The sequence below is a fragment of the Triturus cristatus genome, chromosome 1_1 (assembly GCF_964204655.1).
Source record: "Triturus cristatus chromosome 1_1, aTriCri1.1, whole genome shotgun sequence".
NCBI lineage: Eukaryota > Metazoa > Chordata > Amphibia > Caudata > Salamandridae > Triturus > Triturus cristatus.
The window spans coordinates 18,171,783-18,192,472 of NC_140579.1; the positions used below are offsets into that span (position 1 = coordinate 18,171,783).

At 51.7% G+C, this 20,690-nt stretch overlaps 2 protein-coding genes across 4 annotated transcripts in view; both read left to right on the forward strand.

Annotated features, from left to right (window-relative positions):
- Window positions 1–20,690, forward strand: part of LOC146869156 (Y+L amino acid transporter 2-like) — a 181,392-nt gene that overhangs the window by 46,503 nt on the left and 114,199 nt on the right. The gene's annotated exons all lie outside the window — the stretch shown is intronic.
- LOC146869157 (uncharacterized) overlaps window positions 1–20,690 on the forward strand; it is a 31,515-nt gene that overhangs the window by 5,167 nt on the left and 5,658 nt on the right. The window contains exons 2-3 of the mRNA XM_085599657.1: window positions 10,180–10,871; window positions 11,157–12,080. Of these exons, the coding sequence (XP_085455783.1) occupies window positions 10,180–10,871; window positions 11,157–12,080 (1,616 nt within the window). The remainder of the gene's footprint in view (window positions 1–10,179; window positions 10,872–11,156; window positions 12,081–20,690) is intronic.

Consider the following 20,690-nt stretch of genomic DNA (forward strand, 5'->3'; position numbering starts at 1 on the left):
GCCGGGCCAAACACAAGAGGAAAACTCATACAATCACATATCTGAACACCAATAGGCAGCCCCCTCACTAGGGGTGCAGTATGGGGACAAAGGTATTTTTTTTAGGAATAGTAGTCCCTTGCAAGTCCCTCCTTGGCATAGGAGGGGCAGTGGCTTCCCTCAACTATAGTTTGGGGGCATTTCAGGCGTACCCCCTTTCTTCACAGCTAGATTCTGCTTTGAATGTCTCTTGTTGATAGATGTAGCGCCTTAGTGTGCTTGCAGATTACCAAATCCACTAGAGGAACAATCCAGAATAGTTCAGAAAGCATGCACAAGGTAGGGTAACCTAGCTTTATCAAAGCCATGCAAAAAACATTTGTTCCAAAAATTGGTATGTATATCAGTATTGAACTAAAAACTCAAGGGGCCGCTAGTCACCATTGAAGGCTCTTTGGCTGTGTGGTGGCCTTAGATAATTAGATGATTGGAAATGTCCTTAAAGTATAATCCTACATAGGAGGTTCTGCTTGCTGGTAGTGTCCACATTGAAGATCGATGGCCATCCACCTAAGGGCCGCTGAAGGACCGCCAAAGGCACACTATTCCCATCTGTGCTCTGTAAAAAAATTCTTTAACTACCGTGATTGGCCACAGCAGGTTCCCGCATCATCTCACTGGTGCAGTCGAGGTTGGACTATGCAAATGTACCGTACTTGGATTTTCTGTCACCATACTTGGATCTTCTGGCCTCAGATGGTAGCGAATATCAAGAGAGCTCCCTCAATGCTAAAGAAATTTCCAATATATGAACCTCAGCGATTATTCTTTTGAGCAAGGGCGCATTTGGTGACTTTCACACTCATTTGGTGTTTTTGCGTAGTACGTTGTCCCTTTGCATATAAACCTGCGCACCAATGAAATGATCTACCAGCAAACCTTTTTACCCTTCCTGGTCACCTGTACTTTCGGTAACAGATCAAAACATGACTTATTAGCCAATAAACTGATGATAATCTTGCTGCCCAGTAATAGAAAGTATCAAGAATCCACAGTTTAGTGACCAAGCACTTTAAACTACAATCACACCTTCTTAACTAAAACTTTCAAAACCAGGAGCGATACTTCAGATGTCCCTGAAACATTACTCTATATCCCAGGCGTCGAGAGTGGAATATAACTTGGCATCCAAAATGTTACTCCCATCAGCGAGGCGAAGGAACGTCCCCACTAGATTCTCTGTGCCTCCCTGGGCTCCACAGTGCCAATGAACTTCCCACTCTATTCTCTGTGCCTCCCTGAGCCCCACAGTGCCAAGGAACGTCCCCACTCTATTCTATGTGCCTCCCTGAGCCCCACAGCGCCAAGGAACGTCCCCACTCTATTCTCTGTGCCTCCCTGAGCCCCACAGTGCCAAGGAACGTCCCCACTAGAGTCTCTGTGCCTCCCTGGGCTCCACAGTGCCAATGACCTTACCCACTCTATTCTCTGTGCCTCCCTGAGCCACACAGTGCCAAGGAACGTCCCCACTAGAGTCTCTGAGCCTCCCTGGGCTCCACAGTGCCAATGACCTTCCCCACTCTATTCTCTGTGCCTCACTGAGCCCCACAGTGCCAAAGAACGCCCCCACTAGATTCTCTGTGCCTCCCTGGGCTCCACAGTGCCAATGACCTTCCCCACTCTATTCTCTGTGCCTCCCTGAGCCCCACAGTGCCAAGGAACGTCCCCACTAGATTCTCTGTGCCTCCCTGGGCTCCACAGTGCCAATGAACTTCCCCACTCTATTCTCTGTGCCTCCCTGAGCCCCACAGTGCCAAGGAACGTCCCCACTAGTGTCTCTGTGCCTCCCTGGGCTCCACAGTGCCAATGACCTTCCCCACTCTATTCTCTGTGCCTCCCTGAGCCCCACAGTGCCAAGGAACGTCCCCACTAGTGTCTCTGTGCCTCCCTGGGCTCCACAATGCCAATGACCTTCCCCACTCTATTCTCTGTGCCTCCCTGAGCCCCACAGTGCCAAGGAACGTCCCCACTAGTGTCTCTGTGCCTCCCTGGGCTCCACAGTGCCAATGACCTTCCCCACTCTATTCTCTGTGCCTCCCTCTCCGAGCCCTGAATTGCCACGGAGTTCTATTCCCTGCTTTTGCCTCGGTTTCCCTCTACCTCTTCCCCCTCTCTCCTGCCAGGTTTTGCTTCCTTCCGGGCCCTACAGTGCCAGGGACACTTCATGCTTTCTCATCAAGGGCCTCATGTAGGTCGCCAAATACCGGTCGGTAACGGCCGATTTTCGGTAATTATACCGTTACCGACCGGTATTTTGGCTATTGTTATGTAGGGGGACGAATTTTGGTTTCGGAATTTACCGAATCGGTAAAATTACCGATTCGGTAATAATACCGATTCGGTAATGAGGCATACCTTCCCATCAATGGGAAGGTATGCCTCATTACCGAATCGGTAAATACCGATTCGGTAATTACCGAATAGTAACGAATCGGTAAAAAATACCGACTCATTACCTACATACCAGTTACCACTTCTAAAATACCGATTCGGTATCGTTCGGTATTTTAGAAGTGGTAACTGGTATGCTACCTACATGAGGCCCCAAGTCTCTAAACATATGTGCCCTTCATTGACAGAAGTGTGACTTGAGCTTACCTCTTTCTCTACCCTACTGTGCAGGGGAAATCTCTCTGTTCCTTCTCTGTCTCTCACCCTCTGCCCTGCATGTCAAGGGCATTCCTAGTCTCCGGATAAAGTATCTCCCACTCTGTCTCCTCTTCCTTATCTCTTCCCCTCTTTCCTACAGTGGCACTCCTCTCCAGATGAGGACTCTGGATATGACCCCTAGTGACCTACTAAGCTAAGGGCATGCCTTGGTCTCTGTGCCAACTCCTCTCTCTGCCCTGCAGTAGTAGGCAGTGGCAACTCTGTGCTTCCTCCTTCCCTGCAGTGCTAAGGCCCCCCCTCCAGACTCCACACTCTGTGTCTGTGCTCCTTCTCTCCAGATGTTGTCCTTGTGACGTCTGTCGGGGTGCTCTCCCCAGTGACTCACAGTCTCGGGGCCATTCCTTGCTCTCTGTGTCAGTTACTCACAGGGCCCTCGTTGCTTCCTCCTTCCCTGCAGTGCTAAGGCCCCCCCTTCAGACTCCACACTCTGTGTCTGTGCTCCTTCTCTCCAGATGTTGTCCTTGTGACGTCTGTCGGGATGCTCTCCCCAGTGACTCTCAGTCTCGGGGCCATTCCTTGCTCTCTGTGTCAGTTACTCACAGGGCCCTCGTTGCTTCCTCCTTCCCTGCAGTGCTAAGGCCCCCCCTCCAGACTCCACACTCTGTGTCTGTGCTCCTTCTCTCCAGATGTTGCCTTTGTGACGTCTGTCGGGGTGCTCTCCCCAGTGACTCTCAGTCTCGGGGCCATTCCTTGCTCTCTGTGTCAGTTACTCACAGGGCCCTCGTTGCTTCCTCCTTCCCTGCAGTGCTAAGGCCCCCCCTCCAGACTCCACACTCTGTGTCTGTGCTCCTTCTCTCCAGATGTTGCCTTTGTGACGTCTGTCGGGGTGCTCTCCCCAGTGACTCACAGTCTCGGGGCCATTCCTTGCTCTCTGTGTCAGTTACTCACAGGGCCCTCGTTGCTTCCTCCTTCCCTGCAGTGCTAAGGCCCCCCCTTCAGACTCCACACTCTGTGTCTGTGCTCCTTCTCTCCAGATGTTGTCCTTGTGACGTCTGTCGGGATGCTCTCCCCAGTGACTCTCAGTCTCGGGGCCATTCCTTGCTCTCTGTGTCAGTTACTCACAGGGCCCTCGTTCCTTCCTCCTTCCCTGCAGTGCTAAGGCCCCCCCTCCAGACTCCACACTCTGTGTCTGTGCTCCTTCTCTCCAGATGTTGCCTTTGTGACGTCTGTCGGGGTGCTCTCCCCAGTGACTCACAGTCTCGGGGCCATTCCTTGCTCTCTGTGTCAGTTACTCACAGGGCCCTCGTTGCTTCCTCCTTCCCTGCAGTGCTAAGGCCCCCCCTCCAGACTCCACACTCTGTGTCTGTGCTCCTTCTCTCCAGATGTTGTCCTTGTGACGTCTGTCGGGGTGCTCTCCCCAGTGACTCACAGTCTCGGGGCCATTCCTTGCTCTCTGTGTCAGTTACTCACAGGGCCCTCGTTGCTTCCTCCTTCCCTGCAGTGCTAAGGCCCCCCCTTCAGACTCCACACTCTGTGTCTGTGCTCCTTCTCTCCAGATGTTGCCTTTGTGACGTCTGTCAGGGTGCTCTCCCCAGTGACTCACAGTCTCGGGGCCATTCCTTGCTCTCTGTGTCAGTTACTCACAGGGCCCTCGTTGCTTCCTCCTTCCCTGCAGTGCTAAGGCCCCCCCTTCAGACTCCACACTCTGTGTCTGTGCTCCTTCTCTCCAGATGTTGTCCTTGTGACGTCTGTCGGGATGCTCTCCCCAGTGACTCTCAGTCTCGGGGCCATTCCTTGCTCTCTGTGTCAGTTACTCACAGGGCCCTCGTTGCTTCCTCCTTCCCTGCAGTGCTAAGGCCCCCCCTTCAGACTCCACACTCTGTGTCTGTGCTCCTTCTCTCCAGATGTTGCCTTTGTGACGTCTGTCGGGATGCTCTCCCCAGTGACTCTCAGTCTCGGGGCCATTCCTTGCTCTCTGTGTCAGTTACTCACAGGGCCCTCGTTGCTTCCTCCTTCCCTGCAGTGCTAAGGCCCCCCCTTCAGACTCCACACTCTGTGTCTGTGCTCCTTCTCTCCAGATGTTGTCCTTGTGACGTCTGTCGGGATGCTCTCCCCAGTGACTCTCAGTCTCGGGGCCATTCCTTGCTCTCTGTGTCAGTTACTCACAGGGCCCTCGTTGCTTCCTCCTTCCCTGCAGTGCTAAGGCCCCCCCTCCAGACTCCACACTCTGTGTCTGTGCTCCTTCTCTCCAGATGTTGTCCTTGTGACGTCTGTCGGGATGCTCTCCCCAGTGACTCACAGTCTCGGGGCCATTCCTTGCTCTCTGTGTCAGTTACTCACAGGGCCCTCGTTGCTTCCTCCTTCCCTGCAGTGCTAAGGCCCCCCCTCCAGACTCCACACTCTGTGTCTGTGCTCCTTCTCTCCAGATGTTGTCCTTGTGACGTCTGTCGGGGTGCTCTCCCCAGTGACTCACAGTCTCGGGGCCATTCCTTGCTCTCTGTGTCAGTTACTCACAGGGCCCTCGTTGCTTCCTCCTTCCCTGCAGTGCTAAGGCCCCCCCTTCAGACTCCACACTCTGTGTCTGTGCTCCTTCTCTCCAGATGTTGCCTTTGTGACGTCTGTCAGGGTGCTTCCCCCAGTGACTCACAGTCTCGGGGCCATTCCTTGCTCTCTGTGTCAGTTACTCACAGGGCCCTCGTTGCTTCCTCCTTCCCTGCAGTGCTAAGGCCCCCCCTCCAGACTCCACACTCTGTGTCTGTGCTCCTTCTCTCCAGATGTTGCCTTTGTGACGTCTGTCGGGGTGCTCTCCCCAGTGACTCACAGTCTCGGGGCCATTCCTTGCTCTCTGTGTCAGTTACTCACAGGGCCCTCGTTGCTTCCTCCTTCCCTGCAGTGCTAAGGCCCCCCCTCCAGACTCCACACTCTGTGTCTGTGCTCCTTCTCTCCAGATGTTGTCCTTGTGACGTCTGTCGGGATGCTCTCCCCAGTGACTCACAGTCTCGGGGCCATTCCTTGCTCTCTGTGTCAGTTACTCACAGGGCCCTCGTTGCTTCCTCCTTCCCTGCAGTGCTAAGGCCCCCCCTCCAGACTCCACACTCTGTGTCTGTGCTCCTTCTCTCCAGATGTTGTCCTTGTGACGTCTGTCGGGGTGCTCTCCCCAGTGACTCACAGTCTCGGGGCCATTCCTTGCTCTCTGTGTCAGTTACTCACAGGGCCCTCGTTGCTTCCTCCTTCCCTGCAGTGCTAAGGCCCCCCCTCCAGACTCCACACTCTGTGTCTGTGCTCCTTCTCTCCAGATGTTGCCTTTGTGACGTCTGTCAGGATGCTTCCCCCAGTGACTCACAGTCAGGGACTCGGTGTCAGTTCCTCGTTCTGCGTCAGTTCCTCGCTCTGCGTGCGGTGCCGGGCAGGGCCCTCAGGGCTTCCTTCTTTAGTCCAGCAGTGCTAAGGTCACCCCCTCCTCATATTTCCTTTTGATCTCTGCTTCGTTGTGCCAGGTAAACTAGACTGTCCTGGTCCGACCCTTTCTGCGCCCCCAGTGACTCATACCTCACATCTACTCTCTTAGCTCTGTGCCTGAGCTCATCCCACCCCCTCCCACCCCCCCCCCCCCACACACACACTTACCACTGCCATGCACGGCGCATGGCCTCTCCTCGCCTCATACTTCCTCCTCTCCTTGGACTGCTGCTGACCTCTGTGCGCGCACCGGGCTACCAGGGAGGGTCAGGCACTTGTGCCCCCGTCTCCTCCATGGTGTGTGTAGTGATGACACCGGACGCAGGATCTTGACAAAAGCGGTTTATTTCCGAGTCACATCACAACAGTGTGCCCTGCAGCGTCAGGCAGGGGCAGTGCCAGTGATTGGCAGGGCTCGCGCTCTTCCCACTTTCTGGTCCACTGTGTGCCCTGCAGTGGCAGGCAGGAGCAGTGCCAGTGAGGTCATGCACTGTTTGCCCACCTGTCTCATCCACTATGTGCCTTGAGGTACCTCGGAGTGCCAGTGCCAGTGATGGGCAGGACACGCACTGATTACCCCTCTGTCTGATCTACTGTGTGCCCTGCAGTGCCAGGGAGGGGCAGTGCCAGTGAGGGTCAGGGCACGCCCTGCTCCCCCTCTTTCTCTTCAACTTTGTGCTCTGGATTCCGAGGGAGGGGCACTCTCTGATTTCCCTCTGTAGATGCCACTCTGTTCCTGGCAGGAAGGATGCATTTCCTGTCTTCTCACTGTCTTCCTGTGTGCCCTCCAGAGCCAGGGGTCTCCCTTTTCCCATGCTGGCGTTTCGACTGTGCGCCTTTCAGGATCCTACCCTGTAAGTGCCCTGAAATATTCGGGAAGGGAATTCCCTGCTGTTGTTCCTGTCACTGTCTTCGTCTCTGTGCCAAGCTGTGCCATGGGCGGGCACTCGCTGCTTGCTTACGGTCTCCTCCTCTGCGCCCTGCAGTGAAAAAGATACTCTCTCCTCTCACGCTGGCGTGCCCTTTGTGTGCCCAGGAGTACCAAGAAGGAAAAGTCCCTGCTCCTACGATCTACTAACCTCTGTGCCATGCAGTGCCAGGGCACTACCTTCTTTCTAGTTGTTCAAAGCCTTTGACTCTTTTACCGCCCCCTACCCTGTTTCACGCCAGTCTGCTTTTTTTCCTTCAGTTTCCTTTCACTTTTTTTATGTTGCATCACTGGAATTGTTTGTACTTCTTTCACTTCTTTCTTATTTCCTTTTTTAAAATTTTCTTCCATATCTTATCCCATACTTGCCTATATTTTCTGCTCTCCTTTCTCCACTCTCCACTTACATATTCCTCCCTCTCTTTGCCCTCTCTTACCCTCCTTAGCTGTTATCTTCTCCCTCCACTACTCCTTTCCCCTCCCATCCTCTCCCTTTCTCTTCATCAGATCTCCTCTGGTTTCCCTTCTCCCTCCTACCTCCCTTCACCTCTTCCCTGAACACTCAGGAGCTTATTTACAAGCCCCTTGTGCCGCTGGGACCTCACATTTCCCAAATAAAAAGTGACGCACCAGCGACGCAAGGGGTTTGTAAATAAGCCCCTCTGGGCTTTATTTACAAGTTTTTGCAATTGGGCAGCACCGCAAGCCTTCTTTCTGAGCTGCGCTATGGCAAAAGGAGAGAGTAGCAATGCGCTGCATTTGTCAGATACGGATCATTCCTGTCCTTTCCACTTGCGCTGACGCACAACACCCTGCCATGCACCAACGCAGGAACCTTTACGCCATGGTGCAAGGAAGGGGTCCTGCGCTGCAGGGATGATTGTTTTTGTGCAGGAAGGAAAACCTTACTGCACAAAAACAGCCACAAGAGACTTTTTCCTCTCTCATGCAGCACACATAGAAAAAGGAAAAACAATGAGAAATGAAGGCATTGCAACTCCCCTGCGCCTTCCCTTGGGAGGCGTAAGTTTTTGGCGCTGCCTCAGAGTTACGATTTCTTATAAATCTGGTGCAGTTCCAAAAATGAGTGTTGCTGGTAACGCCCATAGCAACACCCGTTGCACGCCCCTTTAATGCAGGAAACTGTGTTAAAGGAAACCATATTTATAAGGCTGCATCAAGCCACGCAAAGCGGCTTAGTGCTGCCTGGTAGATATGGATCAAACCCCTGCGCCACCCGAGTGTCGCTAAAAGTGACGCACCAAGGGCACAGCCTTATTGTAAATGAGGCCATCAGTATTCATTTTCTCCCACACACTTCCCCCATTGCTTTACTCACTTCCTTTCTCTCCCTATGCCCCCCTCACCCACTGTCCTCTCACTTCCCTTCTGCTTTATCTATTTCCTCTCTTTTTTTTAGGTCTCGCCTACGCATCACGCATGCGCTGCATAGGAGACCTTTAGCCATCGTGCAGCTCTTTTTCAAAGCACATACTTGTGCTTGTGGCGGCATACGCCTTGCGGGAGTACGCGGCGGCGCGCCACAAGCACGAGTATGTCCTTTGAAAAAGAGCAGACGGCTCTCCCTAGCGCGCGCGCACCACTCGCCTGTGCACCCCTCCGCCTCTCTCTCACGCTGCAGCCTGCAAGTACAAGCAACTTGCTCATAGTGTCAATCAAGTCACCTGCCTTTCCCACACCACATCACAGCACCCAATGAAACAATTGTTCGTTCCCTTAGCCCGCCTACCCATCGGCCAACAGCCTGTGCTGAAAGACTACGCGCGGTGCCCTTCAACAGCAGAGTCATGGCGTCACACGTTTTCAGGATGGGACTTGCAAGTCGCAGGAACTTCTCGTGAGTTTTCATATTTGACTGACAATTGTGGGCGAAAGTGATAATTTACTTTGCCCCTGATATTGGCCTCGCCTCTCATACTGTTAAATCCGCAAAATACTGTTGAAGCACGCAGGGTCGCAGTGTAAAACACAGTTTACGACAATCTGTTTACACTGTAAAGTGCTTCAAGGGGCATGGTTCTAGTTCGCGCTCCTCTACCCTACAGGCGGGGCTACGGCTCACGCAGGCTTCGTCAAAAGACCAATAGAATAACCTTTAATGTAGATGACGTGAAGTTGGTGTAATTTACAGCAGCATCACTCAGCACCACCACAGCATCACTAAGGACTACCATAGCATCACGCAGCACCACCACAGCATCACGCAGCGCCACCACAGCATCACTCAGCACCACCACAGCATCACTAAGGACTACCATAGCATCACGCAGCACCACCACAGCATCACGCAGCGCCACCACAGCATTACTCAGCGCCACCATAGCATTACTCAGCGCCACCATAGCATTACTCAGCACCACCACAGCATCACTCAGCACCACAACAATATCACTCAGCACCACCACAGCATCACTCAGCGCCACCACAGCATCACTCAGCACACCACAGCATCCCTCCAGGCCACCACAGCATCACTCAGCACCACCACAGCATCACTCAGGGCCACCACAGCATCACTCAGGGCCACCACAGCATCACTCAGGGCCACCACAGCATCACTCAGGGCCACCACAGCATCACTCAGGGCCACCACAGCATCACTCAGGGCCACCACAGCATCACTCCAGGGCCACCACAGCCTCACTCAGTGACACAACAATATCACTCAGCACCACCACAGCATCACTCAGCACCACCACAGCATCACTCAGGGCCACCACAGCATCACTCAGGGCCACCATAGCATCACCACAGCATCACTCAGTGCCACAACAATATCACTCAGCAGCCCCAGAGCATCACCCAGGGTCACCACAGCATCACTCAGAACCACCACAGCATCACTCAGCGCTACAACAATATCACTCAGCACCACCTCAGCACCACCACAGCATCACTCAGCGCCACCACAGCATCACTCAACAGTACCACAGCATCACTCAGCAGCACCACAACATCACTCAGCAGCACCAGAGCATCACTCAGGGCCACCAGAGCATCACTCAGGGCCACCAGAGCATCACTCAGCACCACCACAGCATCACTCAGCACCATCACAGCATCACTCAGCACCACCACAGCATCACTCAGAGCCACCACAGCATCACTCAGGGCCACCACAGCATCACTCAGGGCCACCACAGCATCACCCAGGGCCACCACAGCATCACTCAGGGCCACCACAGCATCACTCAGGGCCACCACAGCATCACTCAGCGCCACCACAGCATCACTCAGCGCCACCACAGCATCACTCAGCACCACCACAGCATCACTCAGCACCACCACAGCATCACTCAGCGCCACCACAGCATCACTCAGGGCCACCACAGCATCACTGAGGGCCACCACAGCATCACTGAGGGCCACCACAGCATCACTGAGGGCCACCACAGCATCACTGAGGGCCACCACAGCATCACTCAACACCACAACAATATCACTCAGCACCACCACAGCATCACTCAGCACCACCACAGCATCACTCAGCACCACCACAGCATCACTCAGCACCACCACAGCATCACTCAGCACCACCACATCATCACTCAGCACCACCACATCATCACTCAGCACCACCACATCATCACTCAGCACCACCACATCATCACTCAGCGCCACCACAGCATCACTCAGCGCCACCACAGCATCACTCAGTGCCACAATAATATCACTCAGCACCACCACAGCATCACTCAGCGCCACCACAGCATCACTCAGCGCCACCACAGCATCACTCAGCGCCACCACAGCATCACTCAGCAGCACCACAGCATCACTCAGCAGCACCACAGCATCACTCAGCACCATCACAGTATCACTCAGCGTCATCACAGCATCACTCAGCGTCATCACAGCATCACTCAGCACCACCACAGCATCACTCAGCACCACCACAGCACCACCACAGCATCACTCAGTGCCACAACAATATCACTCCGCACCACCACAGCATCACTCAGCGCCACCACAGCATCACTCAGCAGCACCACAGCATCACTCAGCAGCACCACAGCATCACTCAGCACCATCACAGTATCACTCAGCGTCATCACAGCATCACTCAGCGTCATCACAGCATCACTCAGCGTCATCACAGCATCACTCAGCAGCACCACAGCATCACTCAGCGTCATCACAGCATCACTCAGCGTCATCACAGCATCACTCAGCACCACCACAGCATCACTCAGCACCACCACAGCACCACCACAGCATCACTCAGTGCCACAACAATATCACTCCGCACCACCACAGCATCACTCAGCACCACCACAGCATCACTCAGCGCCACCACAGCATCACTCAGCAGCACCACAGCATCACTCAGCAGCACCACAGCATCACTCAGCACCATCACAGTATCACTCAGCGTCATCACAGCATCACTCAGCGTCATCACAGCATCACTCAGCGTCATCACAGCATCACTCAGCACCACCACAGCATCACTCAGCACCACCACAGCACCACCACAGCATCACTCAGTGCCACAACAATATCACTCCGCACCACCACAGCATCACTCAGCACCACCACAGTATCACTCCGCGTCATCACAGCATCACTCAGCGTCATCACAGCATCACTCAGCACCACCACAGCATCACTCAGAACCACCACAGCATCACTCAGCACCACCACAGCATCACTCAGTGCCACAACAATATCACTCAGTGCCACAACAATATCACTCCGCACCACCACAGCATCACTCAGCGCCACCAGAGCATCACTCAGCGCCACCAGAGCATCACTCAGCGCCACCACAGCATCACTCAGCACCGGCACAGCATCACTCAGCACCGGCACAGCATCACTCAGCACCAGCACAGCATCACTCAGCACCACCACTGCATCACTCAGCGTCACCACTGCATCACTCAGCGTCACCACTGCATCACTCAGCGTCACCACTGCATCACTCAGCGTCACCACTGCATCACTCAGCGTCACCACTGCATCACTCAGTGCCACAAAAATATCACTCAGCATCACCACAGGATCACTCAGCACCACATCAGTATCACTCAGCACCACCAGAGCATCACTCAGCACCGGCACAGCATCACTCGGCACCAGCACAGCATCACTCAGCGTCACCACTGCATCACTCAGCGTCACCACTGCATCACTCAGCGTCACCACTGCATCACTCAGCGTCACCACTGCATCACTCAGCGTCACCACTGCATCACTCAGCGTCACCACTGCATCACTCAGCGCCACAAAAATATCACTCAGCACCACCACAGCATCACTCAGCACCACATCAGTATCACTCAGCACCACCACAGCATCACTCAGCACCGGCACAGCATCACTCAGCACCGGCACAGCATCACTCAGCACCGGCACAGCATCACTCAGCACCGGCACAGCATCACTCAGCACCGGCACAGCATCACTCAGCACCACATCAGTATCACTCAGCACCACATCAGTATCACTCAGCACCACCACAGCATCACTCAGCACCACATCATCATCACTCAGCAAGACCTGAGTATCATTCAGCATCACCTCAGCATCACCTCAGCATCACTCAGCACCACCTCAGCCTGCCCTCGGAATCTGGCTTCTGTTGATTCTCCCCTAGCGTATGGCCGCTGCTAGTGTTATAATACAGGTACTAGTTCGCAACCTTCACCCTCCGATTGTTTACGCCCCCTCAAAAAAAGCTTTAACAAACAACCATTGGAATAGGCATAAACAAGTTGCCAGCATTGCAAGAACAAAAGAAAACTGAGGACATTTTTTACTGTAAATACTTATTTTAATATTGTCGTTCAGTTGTACATAATGCCTTCTTGGGCATATATATGGTAACAAAAATGCTTCTGACACTTTTTTATTATAACTTTTCAGCAAGCTGCACAGCAGCCACACTCCTCTACAGCACAGCTTAAAGACATTGGCAAAGTCAATAGCTCTGGCTAAACCCTTATAAGGCCCCAAAGGCGAGACCTTTTGGCTATGCCAATGCTTGTTTTAGGTTTGGGATAGCAGTGCTTTAGTACTGTCCGGCAGACACAATCGCATGGTTGTTACAAAAGCGACAAATATTACAGAAGTTTAGAAGATGCTGCACATTTCCAGGTGTGCTTCTCTTACCGTGCAACATGCCTCCACGCACATGCATGTTAAAACTTTGTCATCATCCTGATTTATACAAATCAGTGTTTGACAATAAATGAAATGCTTTATTATTTTCATAGCAAAAGTATTTTTAGAAGGAAAAGAACCAACTGTATATGTTGATTATTGTCATCACAATTCAGAAAAAAAATACTACCAAGTGTGTTTGTGATTATAAATTAGCAAAAGTGTGTGCTGACTACGTTTTCTCAGTTGAGCCAGTGACGTAGTAAAAAGAGACTGAAGCTGGACCTAGAGAGAGGTTCTTGCTGCAAGTGTCTGAAGGTCAAAGTTTGTGAAAGCATACAGGGCTGCCCCAGGGTGCTTTGGAGCTAACGATAGGTACCTTTTTACAACTCACGTTTTCTTGATGCACACTGGTCCCCCGTTGTCCATCAACGTCTTCATGGTTAGGTGGGCCCTAAATGAGTCTTATGAGGAGTTTGTTCTGTGGTTCCTCATTAGAATATTTAAAAGTCAGGAGGATCATGTAGGTCCTTACCTGTTTCCCGCGGGTCCGCGGCCGGAAGTGGTGTTCACTGGGCACCAGTGGTTTCTAGGGTCTTGAGCATTTCAAGAACTCGCAAGGAGCGCTCGTCCAGTTATGGTGGTGGGAGTTTAGCTTCACTGGATTGTGGCATTGTTTTGATGGAAACTCAGTTGCAGGGTCTCGAACCTACTGAGATGCTGAGCCTTGCACAAGGAGCTGTACTGAGATTGTTAAGTAGAGGGCACAACCTATGGAATCCGTATAGCTACATTGAATGTGTTGTAGACTCCACTCCACGGGCCTGAAGCTTAGCTCGAACACCTGCCTGCTTTCCGGAGGTTGCAACTGTACAGCAAATAGAGTGCCAAGTGTGTACATACAATAAATATTGCTTGGGTTGTATCTCGGTGTCAGAACGAATATATAACGTTATAACGCAAGCAATTACAATGCATGCTTTTACAACGCAATCTTTATATCGCAACTAACATTACATCGCATGATTTTACAACGCATGCCATTAAAACGCATTTTTAAAAACTACCATTACAACACATTCCATTACAACGCATACTATTATGTGGAAGTTTTTTTATTGTTTTATAGTTAAGTGTTAAAAACGCACGCTGAAAAAAAAGCTGTGCTGCACGGTTTGAAGAAGGAGATGGTGTAAAGGGAAAGGTAGAGAGGGGTGGAGATTAGTGAGAGAAAGAGTGAAGAAAGAGAAATAATGTTTAGAGAGACAGAGAGAGATAGGGAGAGAGAGAAAAAGCGAGAGAAACCAAGACATGTAAGGTGGGCTGGGGAGAGTTCACGTGACAGAAGAGCTCTGGACTGCTACGGTCGCTTATTTTGAGTTTGAGGATATGTGAGAGGAAGCTTGCGGTACAGTGGTTTATGTGGTGTTTGAGGCCTCAAATATGTCCCCTAGGTAGGGAGTGCTCACCCTGGCGATGAATTCTGGACTGCTAAGGATACTGCCCTTGTGGGTGTTTGAGGGGAGGATGAGGGGAGAAAGGTTGGGCCTTGGGAGGATGCTTGCAGGTCCAGTTTCATTATAAGAAACAAAAGCAGCCCAAGGTGCGCCCGGCTTGATCAGATCTAAAGTACTGCTTGATATAACAAGGCAGGCTGGTAGCCAGACACACTACTGGCATACTGCCTCTTGTCCCAACAGGGCTGTCGCCATTGTGTAGCTCCCTTCTATTATGTATCATGAGGTGACAACACTCCATAGTAAAGTGTGTGTAACATATACAAGCATTGGCATAGCCAATAGGTTTTGCCTTTGGGTCCTTATAAGTGTTTAGCTAGAGTTCTTGCCTTAGCCAACGTGTTTAAGCTATGATGTAGAGCAGTGTGGCTGCTGGCAACTATGTCAGCCTGTTTTGAAACGAGAGAGAATGAGTAAGGAGTTGGGTGTGTGTGTGTGTGTATGTGTGTGTGTGTTGATAGCAAGATGGAAGTTGACGTCACTGAAGTAAGCAACAGCAAGAATTAGTAAAAATGAAAGACGGAATAAATAGTGTGTGTTATATTGAGAATAAATGTAGGGGATATGAATTGAAATAGAGGACAAGTGTTGGTAAATGTGAGATACAGAAAGAGAGAATGTAGAAGAGTAGTGACTGAGAGGAAAAAGAGTAGTATTCCGGAAGAGCATGGTGAGAGGATTATTGGAAAGAGACAGAGGAGAGAAAGTGGAGGAAGGGAAAGGGTGATAGAGGAAGTGCGAAAGCGACGGAAATGAATATTACGGATATTGTGAATTGTAGGAAATTATATGAAAAGTTGGGAGAAAAGGAAAGTAGTGGAGGGTAGAATGTGAAAAGTTGTTGTGAAACCAATTGCGAACGTATTGTTTCAAAATAAAATAAAGAGAATGTTTGAGAACTAAAAGTGTAGGTAATGTCAGAAATAGAAATCTGAAATACTAGAGAAGAAAGATGGTAGTTATGAAAGAGTGAAAGTTAAGTGGGGTGAATATAGGACCTTAGCGGATATGCACTAATAAAAATGCCTTTTCATGCGCTTGTTTTCGCTATTAAGGAAAACCGCACACGGAAGCGGAGTCAAAAACATTGTATAAATATAATCAGATTAAGTGATACACTTGTTATTAAATAACAAAGCTTGCTTCCTAAAACAGAGGCTGCTCTGATTGGACAGTGATAACGGAGCTTGGGCGGGGTTTGACACTTGCCTGTATATGGGGAAAAAAACGTAAACGCCGTGTGTGTTTCAGAGAAAATAATGCCATCAGCGTAGTGCGGCAATGAAAGTAACCAACTAAACAGTTTAACTAATTCATGGGATTTGAAAGCTTCATTCGCTTGGCAGGGTGATCTGTGATTTTTGTTCTTGTTTTATTTAGCTGTCAATTGATAAAGTTCACATTTGTGAAGGAAAAAAAAGCTGTAGGCAGAGAGGGAAGAAGCTGTAGTATGGGCTGGGAGGGGTTGAACAGCTTCAGCACTGCGTCCTGATAACGATCGGAACCGCAGCAGTAATAATGCCCCAGACTGCATGCAGGGACTGCGTGCGCGTCCCTGCTCGTACCCGCGGCAATCTATAGTATGGGCTGGGAGGGGTTAAACAGCTTCCGCACTGCTTCCTGATAACATCGGAACCGCAGCAGTAATAATGCACCAGACTGCACGCAGGGACTGCGTGCGCGTCCCTGCTCGTACCCGCGGCAATACTCCACGGGAGTGAACTTCCCAGGAAAGGTGGGACATGCACCCACCGTTAGCTATTTGCAGGTACAATTTTTCAAGATGCACAAAAGCCAATCCAAGGTGTGGGAGGAGTCAGACCACACAAAGTACAGACAACAGCTAGACTAACAGCGTAAGCGCTGAATAGGGTCGCCCTAAAAAGGCAGCAAGTGTATGGTGCTGTGCCTTAGCAGACAGCTCAGCATTGCTTGAGGAATGGGGATACTGCTAGTGCTGTGCAGAGGCTGCTCTGAAACACTGCCATAGAAAACAAGAAGAGCATGACCCGGCGTACAGTGCAGTAAAGTGGTGGGAACGGGGAACGCAACATAACATGGGAGGAGTGTGAGGACAACAACGGAGGATGGCAGGCAGGACCCCGACCTGCATGTCAGGTGTGGCCGTGTTCAGAAACACATGGGCTCTTCGCCCGCTGATGCGCTCTACTTGTATTTGGGACACAGCAAAGGGCTGCACTGTGTTCTAGTGTTTTCAGTCCTGTTCAGTGCATCGCACTAACAAATCACAATGTCTTCTTGCAGTTGACCATTCAAGTAGCTGAAAAGCTGCCAGATCTCTTTCAGGAATGAGAGCTGGTCGGCAATCCACGGTACTCACCTGAAGCACTGCAGGGAAAGTTTACTTAAGGTGTTTTAGAAAAATGGAGGACAGCTTCATTTAGTTATCTAAGAGTAAGGGTTTTATAATACATTTAAAAAAAGGAAAGGTGTAGGGTTTGTATTTTTACTGGCGCCGCTGTTTCTTGAAAAACATTGATAAGGCTGAACAGAGGTTTAGCACTCGGACTCTAAAGTTCAAACAGCTATCATGCTGCATTTATTGCACATCATATTAGTTTATAATGTACAAATGTTACCCCACTGTAGTGTTGCACCAGGCGAATGTAAACAACAAAACACAGGCAGTATATTCATGCCAGCCGAGAACAGTGTGACAACAGCAGTGCGGCCAGAGAACTTTGCACAGAAATAAAGCGACATTAACATACCAGCATTAGACACATAAAAATGGGTGAAAGGTGCAGTGTTGCCTGTATTAACCGTATCTAGCATGCAGAGCACGGCTGCGATAGCAGTGTTACCTGCAGCGACAGCGTGGCAGTGCCAGTATTAACCGTATCTAGCATGCAGAGCACGGCTGCGATAGCAGTGTTACCTGCAGCGACAGCGTGGCAGTGCCAGTATTAACCGTATCTAGCATGCAGAGCACGGCTGCGATAGCAGTGTTACCTGCAGCGACAGCGTGGCAGTGCCAGTATTAACCGTATCTAGCATGCAGAGCACGGCTGCGATAGCAGTGTTACCTGCAGCGACAGCGTGGCAGTGCCAGTATTAACCGTATCTAGCATGCAGAGCACGGCTGCGATAGCAGTGTTACCTACAGCGACAGCGTGCCAGTGCCAGTATTAACCGTATCTCGCATGCAGAGCACGGCTGCGATAGCAGTGTTACCTGCAGCGACAGCGTGGCAGTGCCAGTATTAACCGTATCTAGCATGCAGAGCACGGCTTCGATAGCAGTGTTACCTACAGCGACAGCGTGGCAGCGCCAGTATTAACCGTATCTTGCATGCAGAGCACGGCTTCGATAGCAGTGTTACCTGCAGCGACAGCGTGGCAGTGCCAGTATTAACCGTATCTAGCATGCAGAGCACGGCTGCGATAGCAGTGTTACCTGCAGCGACAGCGTGGCAGTGCCAGTATTAACCGTATCTAGCATGCAGAGCACGGCTGTGATAGCAGTGTTACCTGCAGCGACAGCGTGGCAGTGCCAGTATTAACCGTATCTAGCATGCAGAGCACGGCTGCGATAGCAGTGTTACCTACAGCGACAGCGTGCCAGTGCCAGTATTAACCGTATCTCGCATGCAGAGCACGGCTGCGATAGCAGTGTTACCTACAGCGACAGCGTGGCAGTGCCAGTATTAACCGTATCTAGCATGCAGAGCACGGCTTCGATAGCAGTGTTACCTGCAGTGACAGCGTGGCAGTGCCAGTATTAACCGTATCTAGCATGCAGAGCACGGCTTCGATAGCAGTGTTACCTGCAGCGACAGCGTGGCAGTGCCAGTATTAACCGTATCTAGCATGCAGAGCACGGCTGCGATAGCAGTGTTACCTGCAGCGACAGCGTGGCAGCGCCAGTATTAACCGTATCTTGCATGCAGAGCACGGCTGCAATAGCAGTGTTACCTGCAGCGACAGCGTGGCAGTGCCAGTATTAACCGTATCTAGCATGCTGAGCACGGCTGCGATAGCAGTGTTAGCGACAGCGTGGCAGTGCCAGTATTAACCGTATCTAGCATGCAGAGCACAGCTGCGATAGCAGTGTTAGCGACAGCAACAGCGTGGCAGTGCCAGTATTAACCGTATCTCGCATGCAGAGCACGGCTGCGATAGCAGTGTTACCTGCAGCGACAGCGTGGCAGTACCAGTATTAACCGTATCTAGCATGCAGAGCACGGCTGCGATAGCAGTGTTAGCGACAGCGTGGCAGTGCCAGTATTAACCGTATCTAGCATGCAGAGCACAGCTGCGATAGCAGTGTTACCTGCAGCGACAGCGTGCCAGTGCCAGTATTAACCGTATCTCGCATGCAGAGCACGGCTGCGATAGCAGTGTTACCTGCAGCGACAGCGTGGCAGTGTCAGCATTAACCGTATCTAGCATGCAGAGCACGGCTGCGATAGCAGTGTTACCTGCAGCAACAGCGTGGCAGTGCCAGTATTAACCGTATCTAGCATGCTGAGCACGGCTGCGATAGCAGTGTTAGCGACAGCGTGGCAGTGCCAGTATTAACCGTATCTAGCATGCAGAGCACAGCTGCGATAGCAGTGTTAGCGACAGCAACAGCGTGGCAGTGCCAGTATTAACCGTATCTAGCATGCAGAGCACGGCTGCGATAGCAGTGTTACCTGCAGCGACAGCGTGGCAGTGCCAGTATTAACCGTATCTAGCATGCAGAGCACGGCTGCGATAGCAGTGTTACCTGCAGCGACAGCGTGGCAGTGCCAGTATTAACCGTATCTAGCATGCAGAGCACGGCTGCGATAGCAGTGTTACCTACAGCGACAGCGTGGCAGTGCCAGTATTAACCGTATCTCGCATGCAGAGCACGGCTGCGATAGCAGTGTTACCTGCAGCGACAGCGTGGCAGTGCCAGTATTAACCGTATCTAGCATGCAGAGCACGGCTGCGATAGCAGTGTTACCTGCAGCGACAGCGTGGCAGTGCCAGTATTAACCGTATCTAGCATGCAGAGCACAGCTGCGATAGCAGTGTTAGCGACAGCAACAGCGTGGCAGTGCCAGTATTAACCGTATCTCGCATGCAGAGCAAAGCTGCGATAGCAGTGTTACCTGCAGCGACAGCGTGGCAGTGCCAGTATTAACCGTATCTTGCATGCAGAGCACGGCTGCGATAGCAGTGTTACCTGCAGCGACAGCGTGGCAGTGCCAGTATTAACCGTATCTCGCATGCAGAGCACGGCTGCGATAGCAGTGTTACCTACAGCGACAGCGTGGCAGTGCCAGTATTAACCGTATCTAGCATGCAGAGCACAGCTGCGATAGCAGTGTTACCTGCAGCGACAGCGTGGCAGTGCCAGTATTAACCGTATCTCGCATGCAGAGCACGGCTGCGATAGCAGTGTTACCTGCAGCGACAGCGTGGCAGTGCCAGTATTAACCGTATCTAGCATGCAGAGCACGGCTGCGATAGCAGTGTTACCTGCAGCGACAGCGTGGCAGTGCCAGTATTAACCGTATCTAGCATGCAGAGCACAGCTGCGATAGCAGTGTTAGCGACAGCAACAGCGTGGCAGTGCCAGTATTAACCGTATCTAGCATGCAGAGCACGGCTGCGATAGCAGTGTTACCTGCAGCGACAGCGTGGCAGTGCCAGTATTAACTGTATCTAGCATGCAGAGCACGGCTGCGATAGCCGTGTTACCTGCAGCGACAGCGTGGCAGTGTCAGTATTAACCGTATCTAGCATGCAGAGCACGGCTGCGATAGCAGTGTTACCTGCAGCGACAGCGTGGCAGTGCCAGTATTAACCGTATCTCGCATGCAGAGCACGGCTGCGATAGCAGTGTTACCTACAGTGACAGCGTGGCAGTGCCAGTATTAACCGTATCTAGCATGCAGAGCACGGCTGCGATGGCAGTGCTACCTGCAGCGACAGCGTGGCAGTGCCAGTATTAACCGTATCTTGCATGCAGAGCACGGCTGCGATAGCAGTGTTACCTGCAGCGACAGCGTGGCAGTG